This window comes from Acomys minous, assembly GCF_964271855.1.
Source record: "Acomys minous genome assembly, chromosome: 13".
NCBI lineage: Eukaryota > Metazoa > Chordata > Mammalia > Rodentia > Muridae > Acomys > Acomys minous.
Window position 1 is genome coordinate 21,908,709 of NC_140495.1, and position 27,872 is coordinate 21,936,580.

Sequence of the window (27,872 nt, forward strand, 5' to 3'; positions counted from 1 at the left end):
CTTCCCCAGGCTACTACAAACCATTCAAAACATGTGATCCCAAACTCCTCAGTATTCTACAACATACAATTAGAAAACTATCATTTATTGATAGATTTAAGGTGTGATACAGGTTTCCAAAAATGTGGCAGTGAGAATACCAGCATAAAAAAGAGAAACTTGTGCTAAAAACAACCTGAATTCATCATTGGCAATATTACATAACAATCAAGGTCCTCAAAGACTGATTTCCACTTTGCCTATATTGCCAACCTCCCGTGCATCAAAAAACAAAGCTAAGATTATCAAATTTGGATAGCAATGAGGTACTCCATGAATTTTAAGATCATATTAGGAAAGTGTGGGAGATTTGCAAAGTATAGCCTAATTATCCACGTGTACAATCTCATTTCTAGTCATTTCTGCAGTGATCATTAGTGAATAAAAAACAGATTTACACGATTATATAGCAGGGCATCTGGTTCAACAGCTTACAAATTTTAGGTTAATACATATTTCATAAGACACTGCTATCACTTAAAGAATTTAAATAAAATTCCAGAACTTGGTAAGCAAATAAAGACAAGACAACTAAGAAGCATTTTCCACCATTTACTCTTGTTATCAAAAATAGTTCAACTCTTCTTGCAAAACAAAAACAAAATCGTACATACTGGACACATACATCACATTTTTCTTCCTATGGCTTTAGCCCACCCCCGCCCCACCAAAAGAGACCAAAAATTTTTTTTGTTTTTTGTTTTTTTCGTTTTTTGTTTGTTTGTTTTTTAAAAAGCCCAATGACAACAACAAAACAACTACCTGACCACATTCACAGAAAATGACACCAGGGTACACTACAAAACAGGAGGTGTCATCTGCTCTGTGTCCAAAGGAGTCTTCTCCATGTCTTTATGAGGCGAGTAACCATCATTGAACACGCTGTGTGCCAAATCAGAACAACTTCAACACACCAGACATCTCACTCGATGGTGATGCAGTAGAAACTGGAACTTCCCTAGCAGTATTTTTCTTAAAAGTGCCGCCAAAGCAGCAACTCTGAAATCACAAGGTCATTTCCACCTAGCCAGTCCATGTTTAACCTGGGCTGTGCTCTTTCAAGCAACTGACTAGACTTCCCGTCAACAGAATGTTTTTGTCTTCCCCATAAAGTTAATAGGAAGAAGTACATTAAAAACTGAAACACAGTTTGTGCTTTACATGCAAAAGAGCATTCTAAAGAAAATCCTCCGAGCTTTAAACCCACCTAAATGCGCAGGCTTCATTAAAGGCATTTTTAATTAAGGCCTTGACAAAGAAGCCTTCATTATGAACAGCACCCCCCCAAAAAGAAAAAAATAAAGGAAAAGCATATTCAAGGTATAGCTTGTGACAAATAAACAGGAAATAAAAATCAAAGAAGCCGCCAGTGGCAATTAAGTATAATGCATAAATCTGGGTACATTTAGGGCATTATTCCAAAATTATTTTAAATAAAACCCAATTTTAAAAATGTTTATATTTTTAAAAACTGTCATGAACTATATAAATTCAGTTATGTTCAGAATAAAACAGCTCTTCACTTTATTTACCAAATAGAACATTGCTCAAAGTGAAGGACCTAGGGTTTTCTCATAGAATTGAGTCAGATAACTAGAAAGAGGGTTGAACTCATAAACATTTAAAGCATAAACAGCTTAACATTTGTGGTCTGACAGAATTTATTTGTTCACGTTTTTAAAAGACAGATTTCTTAAACATTCTAATGAGGGGGAAATTTTCTTTCATAATACTGCTGATTTAAAAGCTGCTACATGCACGCAGTAGCCAATTTTCATGATCAGAAATGGTATTATGTCAGCACAAAGGCTGAGCTGAACACATCAGCTTTTCAGGGGGAGAAACATTAGCGCAGCATCCGAAGGCAGCGCAGTCTCCTGATAAACTAATGGCTACTTTTCCACCAAAAAAAAAACCAAAAAAACAAAACAAAAAATTAGCACAATCTTTATGGACTGACTAGATACCACTTCCTTACATTTAATCATCAACTTTGATTATGCACAAAGCATGACCATAAACAATGAGGTTATTGTTATTTTCCTTGCCAAAGTTCATTTTGTATAAATCAGTTGCATCAGCATTTGTTCTCAGACAATGCGGTCTGTAAGAACTAAGAACATACAGTTGTAGGGTTACTCCTCCATTACCTGCAAACTATTTCCCCGACACTAACACATATAACTTAGCAATGAAAACACTTGATACAAGTGATCTATATGCAGGAGCTCCGGCAAGTTAAACCAACAGAACCATAGCTGCCGTAAAACTGTAGCTATCTCCTACCAGGGCTAGGTTTAAAGACCCACTGATTTAACAGTCGAATCTCATATCTATAGCTTCATCCAAACTTTTATCATCATGTGTACTGGCAGCTAAAAATGTTGTTACTGGGGACCCTGTGACATTAATTACACTGGTGCTGGTACTTGCGTTACGCACAGCAATGCTAGTCACATTAATGCCCAGAGTGAGCCTGGTCTGCTCCAAGGCCTTTTCTGGCACTGCAAATGCCTCCAGCTTCTTCTCCCCATTGGCCATATAGGAGTTTTGGCAGCCACGACATATACAGTCTAAGCAGGCTTTCCGGTTAGAGTAGCAAGGGCAGCGTTGGCCGCGGCATGTAAGAACACTTGGATTCTGAGTAGCACGCCCACATTTACATCCTTTCTTTTCCTGGGGCTTTTTGTACACAGTCTTGGTAGGGCTTCCTGGCATAAAATGATGACTAGGAATCTTTTCCTTTACTGCTTTGTCTTTTTTAAGAATACCTGGCTTGGATTTAGAGTGGGATTTCTTGGATCCGTGTTCATGACTCTTTTTCATGCTTTTAGCAGATAACAGTACAGTTTTGCTGATCTTGGGTGTCGCGCCTCCATTGGGAACAGTTGCTATAGGCTGAAGAGAGATTTTGCTTTCCCGCTTCACAGTCACAGGAGCAGATGCCCCCAGCGTTGGGCCTCGGAGAATGGTAGAAATTGGAAGTGGCTGAACTTTCTCACTGTCACTTTCAGATCTGGATCGTTTTCGGTTCAACTTTGCTACCTTCGGAGTTGCTGCTGTACATGATAACCCATGAAGTGTAGGGCTGGTAGACATAAAAACATTATGGCTAAGAGACTGGGAAGAAAGCTGCAAAAAAGGGCCATTGGATACAGTGGCTTCCAAGCTTGGCTGCAAATTAGGACAGCAAACCTCTGTATTTGAAACAGTTTCCAAGCTGCGGAGCACTTCCTCAACACTCAGCAAGAGAGAGTCCCCAGGCTTCATGTCTTCACTGAAACTACAGATGTCAATGCCTGTGGAGCATAAGTCAGTGGCTACCGTGTCGCAGACAGGGGGCAGGCTGTCAGACAGATCCTCGGTTTTTATGTCAACAGTATTACAGACATCAATAGTATTTGGATGTTCAGGTGAAGGGATATTTATTCCAAATCTATCTATTGAGAGCCCATTGTAAGCAGGCAATCCATTGATAACAGAACTGCCGATAGCGATGCTGAGGGTGCTTTCAGACATCGGAGATAAGCTGGCTTGAGTCTCAGCTGTGGGTTCGGAAGTGGAAGGTAAAGGGGAATGTGTCAAACACAGAGTGAAGGATGAGTCGGAAGGCTTCTCTGTCTCCTCACAGAACAGTGAGCCGTCGTTAAGCAGAGCTAAAATGTCAGCCGAGCAGTCAACGGCTTCTATGATGTCCCGGGCCAGCGCCGTCTGGGAGATATACTCACACAGTTTCCTGTAGCAGCTCACTAGGATGCTCAGCTGCTTGTTCTCCGCAAACTGCTCATAGTCTTTGCACCAGCTGCATGAAGGTTTCATCATCATTTTCTTGCCTTTACAAGGTTTGCAGACATAGTGTTGGCAGGTGGAGTTGGTGGGTGCAATAGGGTCTTGTAGCAAATGTCCTAAGGGGGGGAGGAGGAGGAGGGAAGCACAGATTTTAGTAAAACTAATATACAATTTCATATAATGGAGTTCAGATATTAATCTCAAAAATGATATTGGTAAAACCATTAGACTCGGGGGTACACACAGAGAGAACTGGAGAAAGACTCAACAGCTCACTTCATTTCTGTAATACAGTCTCCATTATGTTATCTCACACCACAGTCTTCCTTGATCCTGGTCTTGCCCACAAAAATGTTAGCACCAACCTTCTTTATGGTCTTCTCTCCAAAGCCTATCAAGAGGTAGAGCTTGGTGGCCAAAAAACCAGTATGAAATGTAGGCTTAAAAACCAGTAAGACCTTTAACTAATGTAACCAGTGACTAATATCAAAATGTAGCTACAGTGGGAGAAGGGCTCATTTATTAAAAATAAAATGAGTTTTATTCAACTCAAAAATCTTCCACAAGAAAACAAAGAATAAAATAAGGGAAAATGGCCAAGCAGTGGTAGGGCACTCTGGAGGCAGATCTCTGTGAGTTCAAGGACAGCCTGGGCTACATAGTGAGTTCCAGGACAGCCTGGGCTACATAAAGAGACCCTGACTCAAGAAAACAAGGGGAGTGGGAAGACTTGTGTACCACCATGCCTGGCTCAATATAGACTCTTTTTCAAGTTAACAACTTCCCTCTAAACACTGGTGTGGGTTTTTAACTTATTACAATTAAGAAAAATACAGGTAATACAGGATGGCAGAATTCAAAATAACTACGTTATAAACCACAGGCACCTTAAGTGCAGCAACAAATTATGAAAGTGGAAGTAGGGATACGCAGTTGGCTCAGTGCAAGTGTGAGGAGCTGCACTCAATGCCCAGGAAGCACACAGAACAGCAAGTTGTAGTGCACACCCCTGTTACTTGAGCCGCAGGGGGAGGGCAGCGGGGAGAGTCACTGGAGCTCACTGGCTCCCAGCTCCAGGTTCACGAGAGACCTCATTTCAATAGAATAAGGCACGGGGACAGAACACAGCATCTCATGGCCTCACCTCTACCTTCTGTCCACACGTGACTTGCGCGCGCGTACACACATACATACACACACACACACAGGCGCGCGAGCGCACACACACCTGTAATCTGAGCATGCAGAGGGCTGAAGCAGTAGTGTAAGGACAACTTGAGCTGTGTTTTATAAAGAGACACTGTCTCAAAAAAAAGTGTCAAGAGCTAGGGTTCTTGCTCACATGTGCAACCTACAAATTCAAAACCCAACACTGCAAGGAATGCACACATAAATTTTAGTAGACACCTTTGTCAATAAGTCATTTATTCAGAAAGCACCAACAACTACCCAGTTGAAGCACAGTCTTTTTGATTATCCATTCTAACTGTGGGATACTTTAACAAAAATAGGTTCATCAGATTAGTAGGAAAAACAAAGTGCGGAGAGCACACGCGCGCACACACACACACACACACTCATTGACAAGTGCTTATAAAAAAAAAAATCCTGAGACCACTGGACCTGGCAACAGTAACAATCATAAAATAAACCTACAATAACATAACCAGTACTAAACTAAAATCCAATGCAAACAATTTAAACATGAACACAACAGAGATTAAGAATCAAATCTCCAGGGTGGGGCGGAGGACAGTGACGCACACCTTTAACCCCAGCAATCAGCAGGCAGAGGCAGGTGGATCACTGTGAGTTTGAGGCCTGCGTGGTCTACAAAGTGAGTTCAGGACAGCCAAGGCTACACAGAGAAACCCTTTCTTGGGGGGGGGGGGGGGATCAATCTCATACCTTTAATGGCAAACCTCGGAGGCACAGGCAGGTCTTTAAACAGACAGGTATCTAACCAGAATCTCTCTCCTTGCTGCATTCCCTTACTCCTTTGGCATATTTACTGGGTCACCGACCCCTACAAAAACAGGATACACATGCACAGACACAAACTGTTCCACAGAACCTTCTGGCAATCATGAACCTACTCCTTTTTAAAGTGCATACATACATCAATATCACCCAGTTTAAACCTGGTTTGCACACTCCTGAGGACTCGGCTTGGTCAGCTGTCCTCCCACCTCTTACAGACTAGTGACTCCTGGGTCTATCTCCAGCTCTCACCTCTTCAGCTCATACTCCCAAGGCATGTACAAATGCATCTGTCTTTCCGAAAGACACCTTAAAATTAAGCTTCCTAGGCCGGGCGTGGTGGCGCACGCTTTTAATCCCAGCACTCAGGAGGCAGAGGGAGGCAGATCACTGTGAGTTCGAGGCCAGTCTACAATTCGAGTTCAGGCCAGCCAAGGCTACACAGAGAGACCCTGGGGCGGGGGGGGGGGGGGGGGGGGTTAAGCTTCCTCCTCCATCCCGTATTCTTTTGGACGGATACTGACACCATCTTTCACTCAGAAACCGGGTACTTTTGAAGCCACCCAGACTGTTCAGCTCCGTCCCACTTCCTATCAGTGGCCCCGCCCATCACCCTCTACATTTTCTCCGTCTGACTCCTGGTGCCGCCTCAGAGCCCTCGTTTCTCACTGTGAAGACTACATTTTATCACGTATCTCTCCTTGCTTCAACTTTACCCAATCCAGTTAATTCATCTGCTATTCTACCACTGAGCGGTTGTTCTCCAACATATAAACCTCACTACAGCTCGCCCTTTGAAAGCCTTCCAACTGCCTTTAAAACTTGAAACCCGGGCCGGGCGTGGTGGCAAACGCCTTTAATCCCAGCACTCGGGAGGCAGAGGCAGGTGGATCGCTGTGAGTTCGAGGCCAGCCTGGTCTACAAAGCGGGTCCAGGCCAGCCAAGGCTACACAGAGAAACCTTGTCTCGGAAAACCAAAAAAAAAAACCCAACTTGAAACCCGGGGGCTGGAGAGATGGCTCAGTGGTTAAGAGCACCGACTGCTCTTCCAAAGGACCCGGGTTCGATCCCCAGCACCCACGTGGCAGCTCACAACTGTCTGTAACTCCAAGACCTGACACCCTCACACCAATGCACATAAATTTTAAAAATTAAATAAAAATATTTTTTAAAAACCTGAAACCCAGCCAGGTGCTGATGCACGCCTGTAATCCCAGCACTCAGGAGGCAGAGGCAGGCAGATCTCTGAGTCCAAGGCCAGCCTGGTCTACAGAGTGAGTCCAGGACAGCCAGGACTACACAGAGAAACCCTGTCTTGGGGAGAAAACACACACACAGAAAAGCATGAAAATAAAAAGGAAAAAACTCAAAACCCTTTCTCCTCCTAACCTTAAATACTAAGACTCACCCTATACTCCAAATTCTCACCCACACTAATCCTCAGAAAACATGCAATGCTTACTTTATGTGGGTCTGTATTCTTTCTACAATTTTTCCCTTCAAAACTCAAAACCTCAAATCTCAAATAGGACCTCCACAAGAAGCCTTCCTTGAGCCTCGGTGTGCTCCCTATTTATAGCAATTATTGTGTTATATTCCCACTGCTCACTAGGCCTTGCTCAAAGGCCAGCTTTTTTTTTTTTAACTTTGTATCATAGTTGGCAATACGCTGGCATTTAATGTAAGAACAGTAACAGAATCATAAAGCATTAGGCTTGTCATTGGCTGGCCATGGAAATCACTTGTTCCTATAGCTCCATTTTGATCAAAACAGATTTTCTTCAACTATACAGGCAGGTATTAGCAATGAAAAGTTAAAGCTGCGTCTACAGCTCCCAACCTAGTGTTTTCATCCATGTCCTCGCTCTATTCTCCAACAGGCTATCCTCAAACTCAAAGGTAACTAAACATGACATTTTACATTTCTTATTTTCTTGCACGCACTTCTCAAGTACTGGGATTGCAAGCCGGTGTCACTAGGCCTGGCGGTGGAAGTGCTGGACACTCGCACCTAAAGCTTCACGGGTGGTCAGCAGGCACGCTTCGCCCTAGCCCCTTACGCCACAGTTATGCTTGCTTATCCAACACCATCTCCACTTCTGCTATTAAATCTGTAGCATTCACTGAGACAATTTTAGCTTATTTTCACATTTATTATAAAAAAAAGATTTGATTCCTAAAAGTGAACCACAGGCAGAGTGAATAATGAGCCACAGACGTAAGGACTTTCCTGAGAGAACAGACACAGGTAATAGCCGTAACTGGACAGTGTGTGCAGCAGGAAGAAGCACGGACAGGAGGGATTCTCAACAGGCATAAAGGGGCAGCTTGGGCTTAGGGCTCACACACTGAGGCTGCAGAGTCCTCACTAGATTCCCTAGCACCCCAATTTCCAAAGCTACTCTGAAATGTTTCATGTGAGCATTTGAGGTGCTTTGGTAAGAATGACCCCCACAGATCTGAATGCTTACTCATTAGGGAATACCACAACTTGAGAAGGACGCTGAAGGAAGTATGTCACTGCGAGTGACAAAAGCCCAAGCCAGGCCCATTGTCTGTCTGTCAGTCAGTCAGTCTCAGAGTGTGTGTGTGTGTGTGTCTGTATGTGTCTGTCAGTCTGTCTGTCAGTCTGTCTGTCTGTCTGTCTGTCCCTCCCCCTGCCTCTCTCTCTGTGTAAGCAAGCCCCCAATTAAATGCTTTCTTTTGTAAGAGGCGCCTTGGTCATGGTGTCTCTTCAGAGCATACAACAGTGCCTAAGATAGCACATACACTGGGAAGCAGTGTTCCTACCTTCTCTGCAAAAGAGCCCACAAGGAAAAAAGCTCAACCTCCGTATCATTTGACAACACCTAAAATTTTGCTGAGACTGTTTGTGTATAGTATATACCATTTTACCATAAGTGATAGCATTTTAAATAGCCTTGATTATATACAGAACTGATTTACAAAACATAATCATTTACAAAAACACTATAGCAGGAGCAATAAATCAAAACTGACACATCTAGGCAGGCCTTGATAAGCCCTAAACCTCTTCAGGTGTTAGTGTGTGTGTGTGTGTGTGTGTGTGTGTGTGTGTGTGCATATATACATATGCACACACACACACATATATATATTCTTCATAACCCATTCCCCATACATTCAGACTCTAGTCATATAAAGCCATGTATTAAAGACAGGCAGGCATTGTGGCTCAAAACCTATAATCTCAATACCTAGGAGGCTGAGACAAAAAGTGTTGTGAGTTTGAGGTTAGCATCACTATACAGTGAATTCCAGGCCAGCCTGGGCTGCAGAAACCCATGAGTCACAAATAAACAAACAGCCAGGTGTGGTGGACACAACTGTAATCCCAGTACTTGTGAAGCTGAAGCCAGACCTGGAGTTTGAGACCAGCCTGGACTACACAGCAAGACCCTGTCTCAATCACCCACAATGGGAAAATACATTTCTGCCAGGTCAAAAGTCTGTGATAGGACCAGAATAACAGACCTTCCATAATCAATCTAGTAATCTAAATATCTTTATTTTTTCCTTCTTTTAAAATGAAGAATTAACTGCTTAGGCTATCTTTCTCTAATAAAGCATGACTTAATAAGAACCACACCATATACAAATGGTACAGAAATGGCATCAAGAAACCCTGGTCATGGGGGCTGGAGAGATGACTCAGAGGTCAAGAGCACTGACTGCTCTTCCAGAGATGCTGAGTTCAATTCCCAGCAACCACATGGTGGTTTACAACCATCTATAATGAGATCTGGTGTTCTTTTCTGGTGTACATGCAGGCATAACATTGTATACATAATAAATAAATAGGAAGGAAGGAAGGAAGGAAGGAAGGAAGGAAGGAAGGAAGGAAGGAAGGAAAACCTTGGTCACAAAGACATACGTCTCTTAAGGCGGCTGACTGCACGCTTCTGAGGAGCATGAGCATTATAAAGCAGCACAAGAAAGGCCTGAAGATGCAGCACGGCACGCACAGGCAGAGGCCTTAATTTGTGAAGACTGAGACCATTAAGCCCAAGATGCCAAAGGGCCCCAGTCACAAACTCAGCCAGCTTGCGTTCCTTGCTCACCCCAAGCTTGGAAAGCAGATTCAAAGCTACATGGCCAACGGTTGTAGGCTCTGCCAAGGTTCAAAGCCCAAGGTTCAAAGCAAGGCAGAGGCTGCAGCTCCAGCTGAGGTCCAGGCTTCAGCCCAGCTCAGGATCCCAGAAGTGCCCAGGCCCCTGTGAAGGCCCCAGAGAAAGGCTTCTACCAGTGTGAAGACAGATGGACTAGTGTGACACACCTACCTACGTTATTTACAGATGACCAGTCCTATGCTGATTTTACAAATAAACCCAAGGCAAGATCTGTTAAAAAATAAAATAAAATAAAAATAAAGCAAGTCTCCTGGCTGCACTGGGGGAGGCAGGAGGATCTCAAGCCTCTACTGAGATCCTATTTGGAAAACAAAACAAAGAAAAATACCTTTTTCCTTCTTTCTCTATCACTTACATAAATAATTCCATGGCCCAGCTCTATGCCACGCTCTGCGTTAGAGCCTGCCACTCTACCATTTAACAAAGGGGTTTCTGAGGGTGGAAAGGTGCCTCAACAATCAGTACAGGCTACCGCTCCAGGGGACGTAGGATCAGTTTCCAACAGCTACTGTCAATCACAACTGTCTGTAACTCCAATTCCAGATGATCCAACACGCCCATATAAAACAGGCAGACCGGGGCTGGAGAGATGGCTCAGTGGTTAGGAACACTGGCTGCTCTTCCAGAGGTCCTGAGTTCAATTCCCAGCAACCACATGATGGCTCACAACCATCTATACAACGAGATCTGATGCCCTCTTCTGGTATGCAAATGTATATGCAGATAGAGCATTCATACACTAAATAAATAAATAAATCTTTAAAAAAAAAAAAAAACAGGCAGACCAAGCAGCAATGAACATAATAAAAATCATTTTTAAAAAAGAAAAAGTATCTTCTGACCTTTTTTTTTTTACTAACTTTGAATTACAGAATAAAAAGTATACCCCAAAATAATGTTTTCAAACAATAACTAAGATATCTTCCTTCTTTTAAAAATAATTGTTTTTCCAACCAGGCAGTGGTAGTACATACCTACCTTTAATTCCAGCACTCGGGAAGAGGCAGGCAAACCTCTGGAGTTCAAGGCCAGCCTGGTCTACAGAGAGTTCCAGAGGAACTACTCAGAGTAACCTTGTTTCAAAAAAACAAATTGCACCATGTCTGTGCAGATGTGCAAACAGGAGTGCAGGGCTTACAGAGGCCAAAGAGGATCCCAGAATCCCTGGGCCTGGAGTGACAGACAGACACAACCAGCCCAATGTGGGTGCTAAAAACCAAACTCAGGCTCTCTGGAAGAGCAGTGTTTGCTCTGAAGGGCTAAGCCATCTATCTCACTAGCCCAGAATAGCATCGTCTACACACAAATGTACGAAGAGACCCACTAAAAGAAAATGACTACACAATAAAAAAGACCCTGTGTATTATAGCAAATGAGAACAAATATTAACTGTTCGACAATTAAAGTGGTCATCTTTGCAAGTTTATTTGCAATCTAACAAAAGTGTGCTTAAAATCGGTTTTTGCAGGCATGAACTCAAGTCTAAACTTTTTTAAAGGTCCTTCATTAAGCAACATGTAAAGAATAAAGGAGCCGGGCGTGGTGGCGCACTCTTTTAATGCCAGCACTCGGGAGGCGGAGGCAGGCGCATCACTGTGAGTTCCAGACCAGTCAAGGCTATACAGAGAAACCCTGTCACCCAAAAAATAAAAAAATAAAAATAAAGAATAAAGGAGACCAAGGAGATGACTCTGGGCCCATGCAGTTCCAAGTTCAGGTTCCCACACAAAGTGAGAGCCAGGTGAGCCTGGTGATCTGCATTACAGGAAGACTAGGGACTCCCCAGGGCATAATGGCTAGCTAGACCAACTTGAACTAGAAAGCTCCAAATTCAGCAAACCTTGCCTTAGTAAATAGTGTAAGAGCAATCTGGCCTTCACATGCATGAACACACAAAGCCTGCATATATGTGTACTGATTAGCACACTTGCATTCATATCACATAGTTGCCAATAAAAACTGAAATTCATAAAACTAGGCTGGGTGTAATGGTGCACAGCTTGGATCCCAGTACTTGGAAGGCAGAGGCTGGTAGATGGGTCTCTCTGAGTTTAAGGCCAGCCTGGTCTAAATAGAGAGTTCCAGGACACCCAGGGCTATAGAGAGACCCTGTCCCAAATACAGCAAAATAAAAAATTCAAGCCAAGCATGCTAACACATGCCTTTCATCCCAACACTACAGAAGCAGCAGCAGGCTCATCTGAGTTAAGGCCAGGCTGTAATACACAGAGAGTTCCAGAAAAAACAGGGCTAAAAAGAGAAACCCTATCTCAAAAAATAAATTCAGCCTTAAAAAAATTATTATGAGACCAGAGAATTTAACTAAGATGTAATTTTACTTCTGACATTCCCAAGGGCAGTTCTGTTTCGGTTTTTTGAGACAGGGTTTCTCTGTGCCTGGACTCACTTTGTAGACCAGGCTGGCCTAGAACTCAAGAGATCCGCCTGCCTCAGCCTCCCCGTGCTGGGATTACAGGCATGCGCCACCACACCTGGCTGCCAGCTCTGTTTTTACATTTCTGATTAAGCGCCACTTGGAATCTGTTAAACTTATACTCATCCCATTTATTTTAACTATCACAAGGCAACTAAATGCTTCAAAACATTGAATAAAAACTAATAATAAAACTAAGGGTTTTAGGGCTGGAGAGATGGCTCAGAGGTTAAGAGCACTGGCTGCTCTTCCAGAGGTCCTGAGTTCAATTCCCAGCAAACACGGTGGCTCACAGATATCTATTAATGAGGTCTAGTGCCCTCTTCTGTCATGCAGGCATACAAGCAGGCAGAACATTGTATACATAATAAATCTTAAGCAAAAAAAAACTAAGGTTTTTAGAAATTACTAGCTCTCCAATCAAATAATCAAGCAGAGATGCTGGGACCAGTATTAACCTCTTTAGATATCCCTAACCACAGCCCTGTAACCCTGAAACCTGTTTTCTTTATAATACCTAGCACAATTATAGTATTAACACAACATTGAGGTCTAACTTAAAATAAGGAACAAAGATAACAGATACACGTAAGTCACTAAAATTGGTTACTGAATATTTTGATCACTTGATCAAGGGGGGGGGGGCTGAACTTGTGAATCTCCTCCAATTGGTGGACTCTACAAAAACAAAAAAAACAAAAAAACAAAAAAAAAAAGCCTAATCAAAGTAATTTTGCTTGTTTTGGTTTTTTGTTTTGCTTTTGTGGTTGACGCTGTTGTTCTGTTCTTCCTCTGGAGAAGGGGTATGCTGGTCTTCAACTTGAAGCAATCCTCATGTTTCTGCCTCCTGTATACTACCACATTTAGCTCCAAGTAAATTTTGGGAGAGGGGGTTTCTGAGACAGGGTCTCTCTGTGTTTCCTTGGCTGCCCTGGACTTGCTTTGTAGACCAGGCTGGCCTCGAACTCACAGTGAGCCACCCGCCTGTGCCTCTCAAGTGCTGGGATTAAAGGTGTGCGCCACCACGCCCGGCTCCAGGTAATTATTTTTAAGTTCACTGTGTATCATCACTTTAAATAACTAGGTACTATATTGAGAGGCCAGTGATAGCTACACATATGCCAATTTGACAGGGAATTAAGGACTTTAAAAAAAAAAAGTTTAACACTACAATTTTGCTTGTTGCTGAAGCCAAACTGTTTAATGAACATCTGAATGGCAAACCACAGAGTTTAACTAAAACTATGACAAAATACTTTCTGGTACAGAAAGCAGTAAGTCAATAGTTTTAAATCTCAACAGGCAATCGATACTGTATATTTAAAAACCCAAACACAGGTTATTAAGGAATGATGTATAACTACTCACACCCTAAACAGATCCATAAAGATGTCATGCTTCGTTTCATATTCCAGCAAGAATTAGGACTTAATCATTTATTTACTTACTATGTATACAGTGCTCTGCCTGCATGTACACCTGCAGGATAGAAGAGGGCACCAGATCTTATTATAGATGGTTGTGAGCCACCATGTGGTTGCTGAGAATTGAACTCAGGACCTCTGGAAGAACAGTCAGTGCTCTAAACTGCTGAGCCATCTTTCCAGCCCAAATAAATCATTTTTAAAAACACACACAGTATATTCTAATCTATTATGCACAATTAAACTGATCCACAGCAGAACATCAGCCAAAAAATTTAGATCTTATTTCACAAGCTGTTCTTCCACTGAATCAGAAGGTTTGCTTTACTACCCTTCCCCCGTTTGTGTCTTAAGACAGTGTCTTACTATGTAGCCCTGGCTTGGCTGGTCTGGACTCAGCTATGAGGATCAGGCTGACCCTGAACTCTGAGATTAAAGGCATGCAACCACCCTGGTTTTATTGCCCTCTCTTAAATACATTATCATCTTTAAAATCAAATCATTATATTTGTGTAGAAATTTGGTTAACACAGCACTGCTTCAATTTACTGGTGCATATAAACCATTTTTAAACACACACATACACATACATATGTGTGTGTGTGTGTGTGTGTGTGTGTGTGTGTGTGTACATAAATACATACATACATACACCATTTATGTTTGCTTGGTTGGTTGGTTTGGTTTTTCAAGACAGAGTTTCTCAGTGTAGCCTTGGCTGTCCTGGACTCGCTTTGTAGACCAGGCTAGCCTCAAACTCACAGCAATCCTCCTGCCTCTGCCTCCCAAAGTACTGGGATTAAAGGTGGGCACCACCACCACCCAGCATATTGGCCATTTTTAAGGTTCAACTCAAACCAAACCAAACAAAAGCAGAGGCCATGTCATTAATGGTCTCTACCTATTTGGGTGATAGTATTCCAACAGCTCTACTGTCATCCACCATATGGCATCTGTCACACCCCAGACCTGACTAGGTATCTGGTGGTATGGCCCCATACATGCATTTTAGGAAAAGGTTCACAAATTCTAATAATCAAACAAGTTTAGAAACCATTAATGGTATGGTCTCGTTTTTTGTTTGCTTGGTTTGGTTTGGTTTGGTTTTTCAAGATAGGATTTCTCTATGTAGCCCTGGCTGCCCTGAGAACTCACGTTCCTGCTGCCCAGGTGCTGAGTTTAAAAGCATGGCTGGGCGTGGTGGCGCACACCTTTAATCCCAGCACTGGGGAAGCAGAGGCAGGCGGATCACTGTGAGTTTGAGGCCAGCCTGGTCTACAAAGTGAGTCCAGGACAACCAAGGCTACACAGAGAAACCCTGTCTGGGGTTGGGGGGAGGTGCGAGCATGAGCCACCACTGTCCAGCAACAAATCTTATTTATAAGTTCATAATGGCTTTTATAAACAGACTAAAATATAAGGTAAAAGGCTTTTGATATTTAGAATTATGTTTTACTAAAACATTTACCATTTAATGTTTTATTACTATGGGTTTCAGAACTGAAAGCATTCAAGTATCACACTGTAATCACAGCCTTTATTCTTTAAAACTCGCACACCAAGCAGCACTTTCTCCCCTCTCTTTAAGACATTTTTAAGGCTTTATTACCAAAAGCATATAGAAATTCATTATAATTCTCATCAAAATTCCAGTGACATTCTTCACAAACCTATTTTTTTTTAACTGTAAAATGCATACAGAGCACAAAAGACCCCCAACGATGGTCAGAGGAACACTGGAGGTGCCACAGTACTTGACTTCAAATGATACTACAGAGCAAGAGTAGCCAAAGAGCACAGTACCAACCCAGCAGACACACAATCCAACGCAACACAACAGAGAACTCAGAAATAAACTCATACAGCTACAGACACCTGGTTTCTCACCAAGGTGCCAAAATTTTATACTAGGAAAAAAGCTTCAACAAATGGACCAGGGAAACCAACCACGTGTAGAATTAAGCTGTAGTCCAGCTGCACAAAAAAACTCAATTCAAAGTGAACTAAACATCTTCAGTGTAAGACCTGAAACATTCATGTTTTTACGAACTACACACTGGGAGAAGAACACACTTCAAGATACTGGCATAAGGCCGGGCATGGTGGCGCATACATTTAATCCCAGCTCTCAGGAGGCAGAGACAGGTGGATCACTGTGAGTTCAAGAGCAGCCTGGTCTACAGAGTGAGTCCAGGACAGCCAAGACCACATAGAGAAACCCTGTCTCGAAAAACCAAAAAAGACATTGGCGTAAGTAAGACCTTCTAATAAACATGTATTAAAAGAATTCAGAAAAAAATAATAATAATTCAGAAATTGCTGGAATTGACAAAAGCTTAAGAGTATTTATAACAAAGTAATATTTTATCAAAAAGCTCAAAATATATAGCATCTAGTCTCTCCAGTAATACAGCAGCATAAAAACATGACCCACAATGAACAGAAATCCAATCTAGAGCAACAAATCCAGAAACGAAAGACAACAGACTAGACAGCAGCACTGGAGGATGGGGGCTATCCCCCCTAGTAACAGATTTCTTTTTTTTTTCTTTCTTTCTTTTTTTTGGGGGGGGGGGGTTTGACACAGGGTCTCTCTGTGTAGCCTTGGCCGTCCTGGACTCACTTTGTAGACCAGGCTGGCCTTGAACTCACAGCGATCCTCCTGCTTCTGCCTCCCAAGTGCTGGGATTAAAGGCGTGCCCCACCACACCCGGCCCCTAGTAACAGATTTCAATGCCATGAGCAGTAACTGGTGAAACAAAAGGAAAATCAGTGAAGGCGCCGAGAGGAGCGGAACACTATTAACCAACTCTGTGAAGATGTTTTAACTGACCAGAAAGTGTTCTCTGACTAACAGATAAGCAATTCTTTTTCTTAACCAAGTAACAAGGTTTCACAAAATGACTCAAGTCCCAGCACTAGAAATGTTACAGTCCTAGCAGCCTGAGCACAAGAAGAGCTTTTCCACACCCTTTCCTCTTCTGCATTACAAACCCAACTCCTTCCGAGGTCAGGTAAGGTAAGGTAAGGTGTGCTGTGGTGACAAAGGCTGGATGTGATTAAAGACAAAGAAGGAGAACACATTCCTACTGTCAAGGAGAAGGGGGCCTTTAGGCCAGTAGTGCTTTGACATGAGAAAAGGCTACCCTTGCAAGGCCTCAAAGCTTTCTAGAAGGCTCCTACAATGCTGGTTTTTATATGAATGACAGATTTTGAAACAATGACCAACAAAACACTACTTTTTAACCAGTAAGAATACCAAATTCACCGGGCCTGGCGGCGCAGACCTTTAATCCCAGCACTCGGCAGGCAGAGAGGTAGGTAGATGGCTGTGAGTTCCAGGCTAACCTGGTCTACAAAGTACAGCCAGGGCTACACAGAGAAACCTTGTCACAAGAAAGAAAGAAAGAAAGAAAGAAAGAAAGAAAGAAAGAAAGAAAGAAAGGCAGGCAGGCAGGCAAATTCGAGCTAGATAGAGATGGCTCAGAGGTTAAGAGCACTAACTGCTCTTCCAGAGGTCCTGAGTTCAAATCCCAGCAACCACACAGTGGCTCGTACCCAACTATGATGAGATCTGGTGCCCTCTTCTGGCGGGCAGGTACCCATGCAGGCAGAATATTGTATACATAATAAATAAATCCTTTTTTAATGCCAAATTCATAATCAAATTTCTGTTCTGCCTTTAATTCATATCTCTCACTTTACTGCCTAAGCTAGTCCTAAACTCTTACATCCAAGCAACCTTTCCGTCTTGCCTCCCAAGCAGCAGCTGGCTCTGAAGGCACACATCAGCACACCGTTGGCTCTCTGTATTGTGTCTCAGTACGTAGGCAAGTCAATCTAGACTTGAACTCTCCTGCCTCTGCCTCCGTAGAGCTGGATCTCACACACATGCAAAACCAGACTGCGCTTCAAATTCCATTTCTAATAAACTTCATTTTGCTTCCTGTCGCAGCAGCCATCGGAGAGCAGCAGCCCAAGGGCCACAAAGTGACGAAGAACGTCAGCAAGCCGAGGCACAGCCGGCTCCGCGGGCGCCTCACCAAGCACACCAAGTTCGTGCGGGACATGATCAGGGAGGTGTGCGGCTTCGCACCCTACGAGCGGTGCGCCATGGAGCTGCTCAAGGTGTCCAAGGACAAGCGCGCTCGAGTTCATCAAGAAGCGGGTGGGCACGCACATCCGGGCCAAGAGGAAGCGGGAGGAGCTTAGCAACGTGCTGGCAGCCATGAGGAAGGCCGCGGCCAAGAAGGACTGACGCCCCCTCCCTCAATAAACGTCTGTGCAGTTTTATGCGTATTGAAAAAAAAAAACTTCATTTTACAATAAGACAGAAAAATTCAATGTTTTGTCTAGGCCACTAGAGCAGATCATCCTATGCACCCACACATGATACAGTACCTTGGACACAAAAATCCTCACTTAGCTGGAACAGCACTAACTCAAAGATTGTTCCTGTCTCAGAAAAGACAAATCTGCCTGCTAAGAGTCAAAGGGCCAATTTTAATCAGAGGCTTCTCACCAAGAAAAACAACCTGATAGACCTAAAGGCCTATATGAGCAATGAAAGTCAACAGTAACATGAAGAAAACCCCCAATACAGCCCACCCCAACAACCAACTCAGAAATCCATCAGATGGAATCATTAATCTGGTCTTTACGAATACTCAATTTCTGTATTATGTATGTCCAGAACCCCAAGTATTTACACCAGGCATGTTTTACTTCAAAGGAAATATTCGGCAAATTTCCTATATCAAATAAATAAATAAATAAATAAATAAATAAATAAATATTTAATGAATGCGGGAGCAGACAGAGACAGTCTGGCAGTAAAGAGTGCTTGCTGATCTTCCAGATGACTGTCTTGGTCCCAGCACCCACAGCTACCTGTCGCTCCACTTCAGGGGATCTGACTCCCTTTTCTGGCCTCCTGGAGTGTGTGTGTGTGTGTGTGTGTGTGTGTGTGTGTGTGTGTGTTTGCTTGCACATGCATGCAAAGAGGCAAAGACAGAAGAGAGAAGCCAAAAATAAATCTTTAAAAAAAAAAACATTTTAGATGCAGGCGGTGGTGGTGCACACCTTTATGACCAGCACTCAGGAGGCAGAAGTAGATGGATTCTGAGTTCAAGGCCAGCCTGGTCTACAGAGGAAGTTCCAGGACAGCCAGGGCTACAGGAGGAAGGGGCGAGGAGGGGAAGCACAACTCCTTAGAGTACACACTGAACCTCCCAACTTTTTTCCCTGAGATAGGTATAGGTCTTGTGTGGGTCTTGTCTGGCCTAGAACTCACAGAGACCTACATACCTCTGCCTCCTGAGTGCTGGAACTAAAGATATGTGTCACCATGCAAAGCTCACACTTTAGTTCCTAAACTTAGCTCCAGCTAATGGTCTGTATGGTTATTTTTCTTTTTTTATTTAATTAATTTATTCCGATTACATCTCAATTGTTATCCCACCCCTTGTACACCCCATTCCTCCCTCCTTCCCGCTTTCACCCTATTCCCCTCCCCCAGGTCTGTGACCGAGGGGACCTCCTGCCCCACTAAATGGTCACACACTATCAAGTCTCGTCTTGGTAGCCTGCTTGTTCTTTGTCTGTATGTTTATGAAAAGATGTTCAACTTCACAAAGTATCAGAGATGCCAAGAAAACCACCAAGAGTTATCATGGTACAGCCTTTATGAGGGCTACTGCAATAAACCCAGAAAAATAATGTTAAGCGCCCTGGTAGTGAGATTATAAAATAACACATGTATGAAGGGTCACCAAAAAAAAAGAAAGAAAGAAAGAAAGAAAATTTAAATAAATATTCATTCACTGCTTTAATCTCATCCCTCAGGAGTGAGTTCGAGGCCAGCCTGGTCTACAAATTGAGTCTAGGACTGTCAAGGCTACACAGAGAAACCCTATTTCAAAACCCAAAAAAAAAAGAAAAGAAAGAAAGAAAGAAAGAGAGAAAGAAATTAAATGAAATATTGCTTATTGAGTTTAATAATCAAGATCACTAAATGCCACAGGGTGAGCAGGATATGCAAAGTGAATACTCTGGACAAAGGGTTTATCCAGGAAAAGACTAGAACATCACAAAGACCAATTTAATGCTTATACATTTATGGGTTTTTAGGCTGTGGTTGACTACAGGTTCCTGAAATTATGCAAAGTAATATAAGTAGGAGAGAACTAATATTGAGGTAGTTCTATACCATTGTTCATAACAACAGTTTGAGATAGCCAAGAGGCAGGAGCAACCCAAATGCCCATCTAAAGAGGAATGGATCAAGAATATACATATATACACAACAGAATTATTCCTCAGCCTTAAAAGGGATATTATGTCACATGACATAAGATGGAGGAACCTAAGGACATTAGGCCAAGTAAAATAAGACAAACGCAAAAAAGAGATAAGTAATATGACCCATTTATATTAACCACATAACACAGTCAAGTGTACCCACCCACACAGGGCTAGCAAGATGGCTTGGCAAACATGTCAAAGCACTTTACTGTCAAGCCTAAGGACCTGAGTTTGATTCCCCAGAGGTGTGTGTGTGTGTGTGTGTGTGTGTGTGTGTGTGTGTGTGTGTGTGTGTACATAAACACATATACAAAATAAATGTTTCAACTTTTTATTTTATAAAAGCAAAGTAGAACTGGGAAGATGGATCACTCAGTAAAGTATCTCCTTGCAAACATGAGGACCTAACTCATCCTCCACCTGCAATCTCAGGGCTGGAAGGTACACAACAGGGTCTCCTGGGCTTGCTGCCCAGCCAGCCAGTCTGGCTGAGTGAGTATGTGTGTGTACACATTTATTTATTTGTTTGTTTGTTTGTTTGTTTATTGCCTTTTTATGATGCTAGAGAAACAAGCCCAGGGATGTTCATGTGCTAAGTAAGCATTCTACCCCAGAACTACATCCTAGGTCCGTGGGTTTTTGTTGTTCCCACTTAGTCTATGTAACCTAAGCTATTTTCAAATGCTGAATCCTCCTGTTTCTACCTCCCAAGCGCTAGGATTATAGTCACATGCTGCCAGACTGGAAAGGAGGAGCACACGAGTTATCGGAAGAACATGTTTAAGAAAAAAGATAAATATAAAACTTTAATTTTATATGCACATACATACACATATAAAAAAAACTAATCATTCAGAGGCAGGGACTTTAATTTAGCTTCTAAAAGAAATAAATTATGTCACTCATGATTCTATGTTCAGAAGACCCCTGGTTTTTATAAATTAGCTCGCTCTTGCACAAAGCAAAGTATTTCTGCCCAAAGAGAACCAGAATTCTAGAGCTGAAACAGATTGCCGTCGTCACTCCTCTACTGAAGCCAATGTGAGTCCACCATGGCTTTTATCAACAATGGGGAAATAAGAAAAAAATCAAAGCAATCCTTCATAAAGCTAAACCTGTTTACTTTTTACAGGTATTTTCCATTTGCAAAGCACATTCTTCCTATGTTAGTGATGTTAGAAAGATCTCTTTTCAGTAATGCAAGCACTCATCCATTCAGTAAACGGTTTCTGACAGCAGTCAGATACAGAGCTGCACTGGTGACTCCCACCGTCCGGCAGCCACCCACCTCACAGCACAAAGTAACAGTAGGACTAGGAAAAACGGCAAGTGGTAAGGGATGTGAAGCTGGCTCACCAGGCACTGGCAACTGCACCCAGGCTTGGCAAGTTAAAATGTGATCCCCTAGAACCATAAAGATGAAGAGATCCAACTCCACAAAGCTGTCCTCCAAACTCCATGTATGTACACCATGCACTCTAATAAATATTTTTTAAGTTAGCACATTTTAAAGTGTTTAACATACAAAACAACAAACAAAAGTGGTCACTATGTCAGGGGAAAATATTAATCTCCACTCTAGGCCCTGCCTGCTTAATGAAAATATAAAACCTAAGAGGTAAACTTAAACCACTTTGTTTCTAGACTCATTAGAATACCAGGACAGTATTTGGGTGCCCAAGTACAAATCTGACCAGATTATTTTATAGGGGTATCTCGCACAATAATTTCAAGTTTTAACAGTCAAATTTGACTCTGCTTATCACACCTGTATCACTTGAAGACTGGCGAGTTTAAAAAAACCTAAAAGCCATTCAGCATAGCGTATCAATCCTCAGACCAACAAAAAAAAGAAAGAAAGAAAACCTCAACTACCTCATAATGCCAAGCTAACATTTAAAATAAAACCTTAGAACTGACACTCTTGAAAACTACTCAGGGCCAGGTGTGGTGGTGCACACCTTTAATCCCAGGACTCAGGAGGCAGAGGCAAACGGATCACTGTGAGTTCGAGGCCAGCCTGGTCTACAAAGCAAGTCCAGGACAGCCAAGGCTACACAGAGAAACCCTATCTCGAAAAACAAATAAAAACAAAAAACAGTACTCAGATACTGTTCTAACCACTTCCTGTGATCTGGAAAAAAATAACGCTGCTATCTCCTTCATTTAGAATTCAAGACAGGGTTTCTCTGTGTGGCCTTGGCTGGGCTGGACTCACTTTGTAGACCAGGCTGGCCTCGAACTCACAGTGATTCACCTGTCTCTGCCTCCCAAGTGCTGGGATTACAGGTGTGTGCCACCAAAATAACTAAAAAGGAACAGTGCTGTGGCTAATTAACGCTTCAAAGAACAAAGACCATAAAATCTGTAACCCAGTGACTATTCTGCATTTAACAAGTGACTTGAATGTTGTGGGCTCTTCTTTCATCATGAGATAGGAAGCAGCCTGGGGCTACAGAGACGGCTCAGTTAAGAGCACTGGCTGCTCTGGCCGAGGAACCAAGATTCCATTACCAACACCACATGGTGGCTCTCAACTATCTGTAACTGCAGTTCCAGAGGTTCCAACACCCTCTTCTGGCCTCAACACTGCATGCACACAATACAGAAATACAGGCTAGCAAACCACACACACACACACAGGACTCCAAGAGCACTGTTAGGTAGACACATTACGAATGCAGCCAGAACAGCAACCCGTGTACAGATTAATTTTTTAAAGCTAGGCACGGTGGCACTTGCTTTTAATCCCAGCACTCTGGAAGAAAAGGTAGGCTGACTATTGTGAGAGGCCAGCTCGGGCTACATAGTGAGATCCTCTCTCAAGAGAAAAAGCCCACCACAGGAGAGAGGTATCAAGCTGTTAAGCACCTATTACTAGCAGGCAACAGTGGTGCACTTGGGAGGCAGAGGCAAGAGGATCTCTGAGTCTGATGCCAGCCTAGTCTACAGACCAAGTTCCAGGTCAGCCAGGGCTGCACAGAGAACCCCTGGCTGGAAAAAAACAAAACAAACAAAAATCCCTGGGGTTCAGCTCCCGGCACGGCACGCACCGTAACTCCTGTTCCACAGAGTCCGATACCCTTTTTTCTGACCTCCTAGGGCACCTGAACAGGCCTGGAGCACACACACACACTCAGGCACATGCACAAAAAACAAATCCTAGCCAGGCGGTGGTGACACACGCCTTTAATCCCAGAACTTGGGAGGTAGAGGCAGGCAGATCACCATGAGTTTGAGGCTAGCCTGGTCTACAAAATGAGGCCAGGACAGCCAAGGCTACACAGGTGGGGCTGGGGGGGTCTTAAAAAATAAAGCTCACCGGGCGTGGTGGCACACGCCTTTAATCTCAGCACTCGGGAGGCAGAGGCAGGTGGATCGCTGTGAGTTCGAGGCCAGCCTGGTCTACAAAGCGAGTCCAGGACAGTCAAGGCTACACAGAGAAACCCTGTCTTGCAAAACCAAAAAAATTAAATAAATAAATAAATAATAAAGCTCACACATAATTCAAAATTTAAGAAGCAGACAGATAAAGGAAACTAAAACTGAGTACAGTAAAGTACCACGTACTCAGTTGCTAAGTCACTCACTGGGCAGGTAGGAGTGAAAGGAGTAGCACAAAAATGTACAATAAGCAGTTATTTCCCTAAAGACTTCTATATACACCAGAAAACTAAGATAATTATAAAACTGCACTGAAAGGAATTATAAAATGCCATAGCTAGAACAAAGGCTTACAGAGCTCCAGAAGACAAAGAGAACCTTTTGCCAGAGTGAGCAGGGAAAGTTCACAGAAGGGACCTTTACAGAAAATAAGAATTATTTTAAGGCAAAAGAAACTTTAGGGAAGCCAGGCCCCAGTGGTGCAGGACTGTAGTGCCAGGTATTCAGCAGGCTAAGGCAGGAAGGTCGCTGGTCCAAGGCCAGCCGGTCAACTACACATGTACATGATATGTAACACGGTCCTATGTTCAAGCCCCAGAAGGTGGGGGGAAATGAAAGGAAGATATAAAAAACATGCTGGAGAAGGTAAAAACATCTATTTGGCAACTGTTCAGGGGGGAAACTGACCACAAAATACAAAAGAAAGGAAACGTCAGAGGACCTGTTATGATAAACATCCTATTTACAGCAGCAAAATAGGAGTAACCCTGATTTTTACATATTTATTATTTTCATGAAATAAAAGCACCCACTATTAATGAGTTTACGTTTCGGCACTGAAGAAAAAAAGGACAAGACTGTACCCGGCACAAAGGTAGGTAGTGCTGTAGCTGGCTTCCAGCACCTTCTCTCTCTCTTTCTCTCGATAATCACAGGCTTGTGGTGGCTGGAGAAAAATCTAAACCTACATCCCTATTACCGAAGTGTCATTAAAGACCACCCAGATTGTAAGTAGACCCCACAAATGTTTCCGTCAGATGAAAAGGAAAGGAGGCAAAAACCACAGAGAGTGATCACAAAGTCCCAGTCATAACATCTACTGTGTTGCCAAGACTGAGTATTCAGATAAGCTAAACAGACCACAGCTAGGCCTTTTCTTACGTATAACTTCAGGGCTGGAGAGATGGCTCAGCAGTGAAGAGTACTGACTGCACTGCCAGAGGACCTGGGTTTGGCTCCCAGCACCTAGGTGGCAGCTCACGACAGTCCCAGGGTGCGACCCTCTTCTGGCCTCCTCAGGCACAGCACACACATGGTGCGTATAAATACACACAGACAAAACAGCCACACACATCAAAATTATCGTTTTAAAGTAACTTTACATTTAATGTCTTTTTTTAAATCCATGTTTAAATTATTAAGTGCATGTTTAATCAGACCACCACTACCACCATGAAGCTACTTTAAAATAACTCAAAATCCCACTTGGCTTGGTGGAACACAGCGGTAATCCTTACACTCCGAAGGCTGCGGCAGAAGGGCCTCCAGGTTGAGGCCAGCCTAGTAGATGCAGTGTACATGTAGCTCTGCAGCGGAATGCTTACCTAGCATGGTGAAAGCCCCGGATTCCAGACTCAGCAATGCAAAAATTAAAGTAAGATCTTGAAGCTCCAAACACCTAAGCACCCTCCAAAATCACCATTTTCTAGCACAGCTTGAGATCCACCCTCTAATAAAGAGGGGCCTACCAGATTTCCAAGTGTTAGCTGGTAATAGCTTCCTGAGAACAGCTATCGGACAGTAGGACCATGTAATTACCCCACTGACATCTCTTTCCCCACTTTACCTACCCTGCTCAAAAACAAAGGGGGTGGAATGTCGGTGGAGAAGCTAGGTCAGCTCCTCAATCTCCTCAACCTTAGCGCTCTATAAAGTCAACTTGGAGGCAGAGAGCTCTCCCGTCGCCCTCAGTTTGATAACCAGCACCACCAAAAACTAAAAGTGAGACGCAAAACAGAGTACCATTAAGTCAGGGAAAGTCTCCGTGCACTTTCCTTGGCTGTATTTAAACTGAAAGCCAACTCAGAACCTAGCCCTAAGCCCTCCGTTACACAGCACGTAGCTGATGGCCCATGGAGGCTGAGCCATCTGCCCTGAGTGACTGCTGCCCTGTAAAGTACAGTCTGTTATTCATCAAAGCAGCGGTTAATCATTGGTTGCTCAAACGTTTATGAAACTAAGTACCTGACCAGGAAAAAAAACCAATCTTCACCCTTTCTGTACCCCTCAGTGCCCTGCCCTGAGCTATTTAAAAACAAAAAACAAAAAAAAAAAAAAATACACGCTGGATCAATCTTGAATACTATTCCTATGCTTCAGCCATTACTATAAAAATTTACTCTTCTCCATTTAAAAGTGCCTCAGTTTCTTAAATTTTAACTGAACAAGTGGATTAACAAAACCTCAAATAAACACATTAAGTGGGGTGCATCATCAGTGCCTTGCTTGTTGCTATTTTATTTACATTAAACATTTCATTTTTTTTTAATAAGTGAAAGATTTATATGTTCTCAAGAGAGACCGAGGATAACCGTTCTGATTTCTTTTGGGTGTCAAATACTTACTATATGTGCCAAGTTAACACAAGTGATCAACCCTTTAAGAACTTTCCAACAAAACAATATTATTTCCTCTCATCCCTTACAAATCTTGTCTTCTTTTTCAAGACAGGGTTTCTATGTGTAATAGCCCTGGCTGCCAGGCTGGCCTGGAACTCAGAGATCCGCCTGCCTCTGCCTTCCCAGTGCTGGGATTAACGGCGTGCGCCACGATGCCCGGTTTACAAATAATTCTAAAGTATTATAGCCGACAGGGGCTTTGATCAAAAACATCTAAAAATAATTCTCCGAAAGCAGGCCTGGTTCTGGATGTATAAAATACCGCATTCCGGAGGCAGACACAAGGATCTCAAGTTCAAAATTGGCCTAAACTATATAGTAGCAACCTGCCTTAGAAAACAGGGGCTGGAGAGATTGGCTCAGCGGTTAAGATAACTGCCTGCTCTTCCAAAGGACCTGGGTTCAATTCCCAGCACCCACATGGCAGCTCACTAACTGTCTCTAACTTCCAAGAGCTGACACCCTCACACCAGCACACATAAATTAAAGATTTTTTTAAAAAATAGTAACAATAAAGCAACTCTGGCATGCCGCCTGATATTAAACTACAGAAAAACCTAATCTGTAAAAATTCCACCAAAGAGCACCATCAGCTTCGTTAGGGCAGTGCTACCCCTCAAACCATCTGAAGTCCCCGACAGGAGGTGCGTGCACCAATACTATACATACCATCTACCCTCTGCACACCAATTTAGGGGGTGCAAAAACGCCACACGTATATGTCATAAAAAACAACGTGATCACACTTAATCACAGCGGTATTCAATCAGTCCCCGGAACCGACTTTTAAAAAGGGGGGGGAGGGAGGGGAGAACCATGCTGCTGATATCTCAACTCCATTTAAGACACCACCACTACATGTGTGAAACTGTCAAAGAATTTGTTTAAAATATATTTTAAAAATAAGCCACCAGAGAGATGGGTCAAGGCAAATTAAACCGTCTAGAACGTGAAAATCGCGGTAAAAAGTGGCTTTAAAAAAAAAAAAAGACCTCTGCCTTTCTGAAACGCCGGGCAAAAGTCCCTGGGAGAGTTTCAAAACTAATGACCGCGTACTACTACCGCACAGTAACCACAGCTTCAAGGGAACTACCGGGCCGGCCAACCGTTCACGTTACTACAGTCAAAGGGCCTCTAGAAAACACGCAGGAAAAGGGGAACAATAAAGAAGCTTCTCACCGCAAACACAGCACGAGAGGGACTGTCGGAAGTAAGGCAAGAGCCTGTTAATCTCTGTAAACGCCTTGGGGTCTCCGGGGTCGTAGTTGAGCACTAGGCGGCTCGCGGAAATGTAGAGAGCAGTAGCATTCACCGGGTTCATTGCAGACACTTCGACACCAATGGCTCCCGGTTGAAGAGAAATTCCGGATCCAAGTTTGTAAGCAGCCAGGGAACAATGGCGAATTTGCAACAATTCGGAAGAAATCCGTGCGGAACCACGGGCCAAAGCAGCAACCAAAACCCGTGCAAGTTTGAGAAGCTGAAGCGATCCTCCCACACATGAAGGCCTTGGCGCCCCTCCTCCGTCCCTGAGACTTGCAGACCCGAGAGAGAGAGAGATTGAGAGATAGAAACCGGCGATCGAGTTCGTCCGAGGCGACCGCGGCTGGGTGCTCCGGACGGGATCGGCTCTCGGTCTAGCCCCGCGGCTCGGCGGGCGGCCTGCGCTCGAGCAGCATGTCCGGCCGCG

General features: G+C 43.3%; 1 protein-coding gene and 1 pseudogene across 2 annotated transcripts; one reads left to right on the plus strand and one right to left on the minus strand.

Moving 5' to 3' along the window:
• Positions 1–69: 69 nt before the first annotated feature.
• On the minus strand, positions 70–27,872 carry MSL2 (MSL complex subunit 2). Its single transcript, XM_084752360.1, has 2 exons — positions 27,362–27,872; positions 70–3,944 (listed from the first exon to the last, which is right to left on the minus strand). Exons 1-2 carry the CDS (start codon positions 27,501–27,503, stop codon positions 2,353–2,355), a joined length of 1,734 nt encoding a protein of 577 aa, XP_084608486.1. The 5' UTR covers positions 27,504–27,872; the 3' UTR covers positions 70–2,352.
• LOC311580684 (large ribosomal subunit protein eL36-like) lies at positions 17,283–18,404 on the plus strand (annotated as a pseudogene). The gene has a single exon. The product of its transcript is annotated as a large ribosomal subunit protein eL36-like (transcript).